This window comes from Bidens hawaiensis, unplaced genomic scaffold (genome assembly GCF_021521415.1).
Source record: "Bidens hawaiensis isolate Kalapana, Puna unplaced genomic scaffold, B.hawaiensis_p1.1 tig00027332_1, whole genome shotgun sequence".
In the NCBI taxonomy this organism is placed as follows: domain Eukaryota; kingdom Viridiplantae; phylum Streptophyta; class Magnoliopsida; order Asterales; family Asteraceae; genus Bidens; species Bidens hawaiensis.
This window is the reverse complement of record NW_027494422.1, coordinates 184,519-192,303: the sequence shown is the minus strand read 5'-3', so window position 1 is coordinate 192,303 and position 7,785 is coordinate 184,519. Positions and strand designations below refer to the sequence as shown.

The 7,785-nt window shown below is 34.8% G+C and overlaps 1 protein-coding gene across 1 annotated transcript; it reads right to left on the bottom strand.

Moving 5' to 3' along the window:
- Positions 1-2,834: 2,834 nt before the first annotated feature.
- On the bottom strand, positions 2,835-6,357 carry LOC143575284 (shikimate O-hydroxycinnamoyltransferase-like). The gene is made up of 3 exons (XM_077059695.1): positions 5,922-6,357; positions 3,979-4,824; positions 2,835-2,855 (listed from the first exon to the last, which is right to left on the bottom strand). Exons 1-3 carry the CDS (start codon positions 6,327-6,329, stop codon positions 2,835-2,837), a joined length of 1,275 nt encoding a protein of 424 aa, XP_076915810.1. The 5' UTR covers positions 6,330-6,357.
- Positions 6,358-7,785: the final 1,428 nt, after the last annotated feature.

The window sequence follows — 7,785 nt, the reverse complement described above, 5'->3', positions numbered from 1 at the left end:
GTGAGACAGAAAAAAATGTGTACGAATAAACTGGAAATGTGTAGGAAAAGAAATAAGATATGTATGAGAAAAATAAAGATGTGTAGGAAAAAATTTAAGTTGCGTATGGGAAAATTAGAAATGTGTAGGGAAAAAAATGAAGACGTGTATGATAAAATTAAAAATGTGTAGGAAAAGTTTGAATATGCATGGGAATAAAATAAATACGCGTAGGAAAAATTGAAGATGTGTATGACGAAAGAAAAACGTGTTTGGCGATATTGTAGATGTGTAGGAAAAAAATATGTTATGTATAAGAAAATTAAAGATGTGTAGGATAAAAAGTAAGATATGTATGAGAAAATTAAAGACGTGTAGGAAGAAATTAAATATGCGTAGGAAACATTTGAAGATGTGTAGGACGAAAAACATGCGTACGGAGAAATTGAAAATGTGTAGGAAACATATTTAGATGTGTATGAAAAAATTAAAGACATGTAGGAAAAAAATTGTAGATGTGTAGGAAAAAATTATAGTTGTGTAGGATGAATTCAAGATATAAGCTAAAAAATTATAAAGATTAATTTATTGTTTTATGGATTTATTGTGATTATATTAATTATATTAGTTAGAAATGTAACTTGTATTGGTTTAATTATATATATTAATTGGAGAGAGAACATATTTATATTACTTTAATAACCTTTTTATATATTTTAATGATTCAAGATTAAAAATTAAATGAGTGGTCTAGATTAAGTTCTCGCACTTCTCGCTGTAACTTTACTTCTCGCATGAACCATCCCCTATATATATATAAATTTTTTAATTCTGTGACAACAGGTGGCGGTTGTTATGGTTGGTTTTCCTGCTAGCCCTTTACTGTTATCTAGAACGCGTATATGCATTTCTGCTGCTCATACACACGAAGACATGGTCAAAGCGTTAGAGGTTAAAAACCGAACTGTTAGATAATAATATAGTATTAATATACTGCATTTAAATAATTTCATCATGTAATGTAACAATGTTTACTTGCCAGGTTATAAGTACAGTTGGAGACATGGTGGGGGTTAAATACTTTCCAGCTGAACCGAATAAGCCACAACTTGAAGGAAACCAAGTAAAGGTGGAGTAGATTTTATCATTATTATTATTATTCTTTTTAATATTTTGGGTCGGGCAAATTCATCGAGTCCTTTAAAACCCGCGTATGTTTGTGGTTGGAGAACAAGATACATGTAAATACTTGTATGCATTTCTTTATAGAATCTTGGTAGGGCTTCTTGTATCATGTCTATATGTATCAAGTTTTTAAGTAGAATTTTGGGCTAGGGCTGGTATTCAGTCCGTCGGTCTGGTTTGGTCGATGGTCATGATTTAATATGTAGTATGAGGTTGCGTTATATGAACATAACTAGAAAACTAGATCATTTGTGAACGGGCTTCGAAGTAGGCAACGGTAGGTGTGATGAACGCTAGCACCCACGCAACCTGACACTAGCCCACATGCATAATGGCATATCTATGTGTGTATTTAGATGAGTTATGAACGTGTTTTTAACCAGTACTACTGCACACTAATCAAATCAGAATCAGCTGGGTCGCTGGTTTATTTTCCCTAACTAAACCACTCTACAACGTGCATACCAATTGCGAAGAATTCAAACTCGTGAAGCTCTAAAGCATTCTTGAACGTGGTGGCAACGCTTTCGTGGTGGTTTCTATGTTTCCGGACTTTAGAAGTCGTTGAATGGTTTGGTGTAATAAGTTTGTTAAATCCCATTATTCATACAAATTAGCTGTATCATGTATGTTAGTTTAAATTAATTTTTTTTATTAAGTACCGTATGAGCATTTTTGACTAAATCATTATCACATAAAATAAAAATATAATTAAGTGCTAATTATAAATGGGTTAATTATAAATGGGTAAATAATAGAAAAATAAAGGGTGGTGGATTTAAAATATTGTCGCATATATTAAAATCCAGTTATCCACTAACTAAAGATAAAACTCTAGTTTGATACGAGGATGTCTGAGTTTTACTACCATTAGGCCATTGGACGGGTGGGTTTTCTCATAAATTAGAGATAACTTGGAAGCACTTAAGGCCTCCATACGACTGGGTTAAGCTAATTGGCGGTGCTTTTTGCCATTGACTTACCCTGTACGAAATATCTAGGCAATTCTCTATTTGTTGGTCGTAAAAACAAAAAAAGATAGTAATAAACAATTCATTTATATATCATACAAGAACTTCAATACTAAGGCTGAGGGTAGTTGGGCACCGGGGCTTGGTTGAGCCCCAAGTGATTCAATATATTTGCGCCACGTAGGCGTTGATGTGGCACATGATCAAGCCCCTCAACCAAACCTCAGAGGGTGTAGTGGTCCAGGTGATCAGGGGCTTGATTGATTTTATTTATTTATTATTTTTTTTGTTATATACACAAATATAAATTAAAATACTTAATTAAAAGATAAATAAAAAGGAAATAAAAAGGAAAATAAAAAGAAAAATAAAAAGGAAAATAAAAAAATACATATAAATTGAGTGTCGTTGATGTTAATATTACCCCAACCCGACATGGTTTGTAACTTGATAGATTCTTAAATTATTAGAGAGAAATGTAGTGAGAATGGTGTGTTATTGTTATAAAATAGGGTAGTTATTTATAATGAGTTTGTAAAAAAAAAGAATTTAAAATAGCCCAACGGCTATTTTTTTGAAAACCAAAACATCACCAACGGCTAGTAGCCTCGTGGTCCCAGCCACGGCGGCCAACCGTGCCACCAATCACCAGAGGGGTGTAGCGGTGTTCGCGAGACACGTAGGCGGTCGCGCCCCCGCTCACCCCCCAATACCCTCAGCCTATTCATAACAGGCCCCATTAATATAACTAGATTTATTATGTTAATGTTTAGAAATTCAAGTATTACACTCAAAAGCCCTAACTTTTTTTTATATATCATACAAGAACTTCTTAAAAAACTTCATATGCTTAGTTTGTAACGAAATGACTATTGACAAGCTCCCGTCTTTGATCGGGCTCGGTAACAAGGTGCATACTAGACGTGCACAAATCGGGTTCAACTGGAAAACCCGAACCGGTTCGAAACCGGTTTTTTCACACCGGGTTGTAAAATGGAACCGGTTCCAATAAAGAACCGGTTCGGTTCCCGACCCGAACCGATGCCCAGATATGCTAACTTTTAAGAACCGAGTAGGGTATGAACCGGAACCGGTTTTTACGTAAAAACCGGTTCCACCGGTTTTTTTTGAAATTTAAATATTGTAGTCGTTAGGAACCGGTTCCAACGGCTATATAGCCGTTTTTGACCGTTGGAACCGGTTTTTTAACTACAAATAGGTTATTTTCTTGTGTACTTGTTAAACCAATTCCAAAACTATAAAACACACTCCAAACCACAATTAACTTTAAACCGACAACAAATGGCAACAAAAGCACTCTTCTTAGCCTTCTTGTTAGTTTTTTTGATGTGTGCCATAATAATATTTAGTTGGATGGTCGGGTAAAGGAACGAGTTTGCTAAAGGAGTAGTTTTTTAGTTTGTTTTTGAGTTTGGTGGTAAAACAAGTGGCGGAAACAAGTTATATATAGGTTTGGGCATCAAAAACCGGTTCCAACGGCTATATTACCGTTGGAACCGGTTCCAACGGATCTATTGTCTCAAAAACCGGTTCCAACGGCTATATTACCGTTGGAACCGGTTCCAACGGCTAATTGGTGTCTAAAAAACCGGTTCCAACGGCTATATTACCGTTGGAACCGGTTCCAACGGCTAGTTTGACTTTTGTTTGACCCTTCAAAAAAAACCCGTCGGAACCGGTTTTTCCAGGTACGAACCGAACCGGTTCCAATTAAGAACCGGGTTGGAACTGATACTGACATACAAATAGGAGAACCGGGTACGATTTTCGGGTACAAAAATACCCAAACCGGGTATTGTACCAACCGGGTTGGAACTGGAACCGGTTCCGGTTCGGTTCCACCAGTTAGGTTCCGGAACCGGTTTTTTTGTGCACGTCTAGTGCATACTCCTTCAACACTAATCATAACGGGCCCCATGAATATCGGTCGACCCCATCCAAAGTCCACATCATGGATCGGAAACCAAGCCCATGTAGTTAAAAAAAGATTCGCGCTTTTAAAGGTTTCCACAGTGTCACCAACCAAAGACGTTATATTAGGCTGAAGTTCCAAGTAGTCGATTGCTGACTTTATGTAGTCATTGGTCCTCCTCACTACCGCCTCGTGGATTTTACTAGCGGCATGCCAACTAGGTTTTGATAGAATATCGCCCGCTAGTGTTGTTGCATTATTTGTGAAGACAACATTCCCAAAATAGCCTGGTGGTAGTGCAGGCTCAAGATGGGCCCGCACATCAGAAGGAAAGTAGAGCTTCGTTTCCTCCTCATCAGTAAGGGAACGAGCTTTACACATGCTCTTCCAAACATGTCCTGAGATCATCTCAAAGGTACTATAGTTGATGGGACCACCATCCTCACTCGATTTGGCTTTGAGCGCATTGATTTGGTCTCGTGTTACCTTAAAAATTGAGAATGCTATTTCGCGTGGTTGGGCTTCGGGTGGCAGTTTCATTGGCGAACCGAGGTGGTATTCAATGTGGTCATATACCGGTTGTGGTGGGACACGAGCATGAAGGAGGGTTCGATCTATGAAGGGTGGCGTGATGTGGTCAAGGCCACGAGCCATATCGGCCCAGGCGTTCATGAAATGAAGTGCGGAGATCCCGTCACACACGAAATGGTGCATTCCAACTCCTAGAGAAACTCCTCCACATTTGAAGAATGTGACCTGCTCAAATTTGCATATAAATTAAAACATGTTTGTATTTATAGCACTATCATCATCAATCCATTCACTATCTCAACTTTCATATTATGTCTACTCCAAAGTTATATTTTGTTAACATTATAGAAATTAAATATTTAGTTAAAGTTAGAATATCACTAAAGGATAAAGTACTTTGATTAAGTTAGTTCAATATATGTATATAAAAAGAATTTTAAATTATTTATGACTAGAGGGAAGTTGATATATGCATAAAACATAAAACAATAGTTACAATGGTATTATATCTAATCAAATAAAAGTCAAAAACATAAAGTTGTGAGTTCACGTTTCGAACCAATAACAAATAATAATAATAATAATAATAATTATAATAATAATAATAATAATACTGAAAATACCATATCGAAAATGAAAACCATAAAGTTACACAAAACTTTCACGTAACCCAAATAATAAAGTCGAAATATGCTCAAAATGATAACGATTCAAAAATCATAAAAATGGATACCGCTAGCAATAATCCATAATACTGACACCTGCATAGATGTTGTTAGATCAGTATCGGTCGGTTCGTCATGGTACTAGCACGATATCAACACTCGGTATACTAAAAAATGGCTTATTTCGAATACAGCACCGTATTTAATAAATTTTATATTAGAATGTTTAGAAAAAAAATTAAATCAAACACAAACGCGTATACATTTAGCTTTTACTTTAAGTTAATGAACGTAAGTATTGAACTATGTATTATTATTATTATTAAGTATTATTAGTGTGAGCCCACATACCTATCTTAAATTTCTAGGGTTTACATTCGGTTCTCAATATATTGCATTGTCAAGAAATAAACATTTAAATATTTATCATTATGCTACAGTAAGTTACTAAGTTTTAACTTAGAGAAAAATAAAATTATTTAAAAATTAAATGAGTTAAAACTTATAATATTAATAATAGAATTGGTGAAACTAAAACTTAAAAAAGAGTGGTTAGCAACTTAGCACTTAGCACTTAGCACTAGGCATTGAATTGAAGTTATATACTTATATATATGAGATCCATACATAATCATGCATGTAAATGTTTTTAATCACCTGTAAGACCAGCAACGGATACGATTCGATTCCTCGCGAGTAATCAACGGCGGGGATAAGTTCCTGGAGCTCGGGTGTAGGCGTAAAGTCCCCAAAATCATCAATCACACCATCATAATCCGCCTCCAAGAACAACACGCCTTGTCCTTGACAATCGATCTCAATCCTGCCATTCTCGCCTTCCTTCAACCTACCCGCCAACGGGTAAAATGCAACCAAAGCTTTGCTCAAAGCTTCCTTTATGAGTTTTGTATCAAAGAAGTTGGTAGCACCGTTGGGACGGTAAATATAGACCGTTTGTGTGTGGGCACACGGGACCATGAGGTCGAGGTTCGAGTTCCATAGGTTTATGTTTGGAGTCTGGTCGAGTGGAAGCACCGTAGTTGAGTCTCGTACCACGATCTTCATGTGTATGCTTGGTTGTTAATGATGTGTTGAAGATTGTAGTAAAATTTAAAATTTTGTATCATGTATATATAAGGAATATTTAGGATTGTATATTTATAGTGTATGTAGTGTTGATTTTCTCTTGCATGGGGCCTATGTATATTTGAACATAGACTTTGTGCTGTCAAAACGCATATTGATTATTTAATTCTCATCATTCAAATTCAAGCATAAATATTTAATTTCTTGTGTTTCTCGTGTAATCACTAATCAGTTAAATACTCGTCTATATATAAAACTAAGATAAAAACTAGAGGTGGCAATTATGACCTGTTGGTTGAATGAGTTGTATCAAAATGTATATGATGGATCAGAATGGGTCAAACTAAAAAAAGAAAATGATTGAAACGGGTCAAAACGGGTTGACATTTCTCGGTTTTTTTATAGAACGAGAAAAGCGGAAAAAACTTTTTAGTATTTTTACTTTGTAATTTGATTTATATTTTGAGTTATAATTTTTTAATTATTTTTTTTGAATTTTTTGGTGGAGGGTTTGGAAATGGTAAAATGAGAATTTCAAAACCCATTTCAAAACCCTCACCAAAAAATTCAAAAACAATAATTAAAAAATTATAACTCGAAATATAAATCAAAAGTTTAAAAAGTAAAAATACTAAAAAGTTTCTTCCGTTTCTATCGTTCCATAAAAAAAACCCGAAAAATGTCAACCCGTTTTGACCTGTTTCAATCATTTTCTTTTTTTAGTTTGACCCATTCTGACCCATCATATACATTTTGATACAACTCATTCAACCTAATGGGTCACAATTGTCACCCCTATTAAAAACTCACTTAGGTATATTATGTCTAGAGTTATTCTGGTCTTTTTTACATTCGGCTTCAACACAAGAGGTTCAACTTTTCATTTAGAAGCCAATTTAAAAAGAGCCAAATGCTCTTATGTCTATGCGATTTAGATATGTCATATGAATGGTTCCATTCAGTGGCAAACAAACACCCCCTTAGTCTTTTTCGTCTTTTTCGGTTAAGATTTTGTAACTATATTTGTTGATGATTGTTTTTGTTTGAGACGTTAAATCCACTTACATGTTTTGCAAGTGAGAGCATGATTGTTTTTACTTGTGTTTTATTTTGTCATAGTTTAATTATGCATCATTTATGATCTCTCTCTCTCTCTCTCAAATGTATATCCTTATTTTGTTGGTTAGTAGACCTTTAAGTTAAGTTAATTAATCAAGCAAATAAACTAATTATAAAGAGAGAATCATGAAGAATATATGTAGAAATCATAATATTTAAAGATAATGGTATAATGATCATGTTGTAGTTGAAATCAAGTGGTGTCCATGTCATTGATCTTATCTTAAAGAAGCACCCACTAATTATAGAACCAATTTCTTAAGGAGACAAATTGGTTTTAAGAGTTGACATATGGTGAAGTATTATATTTAGCCAG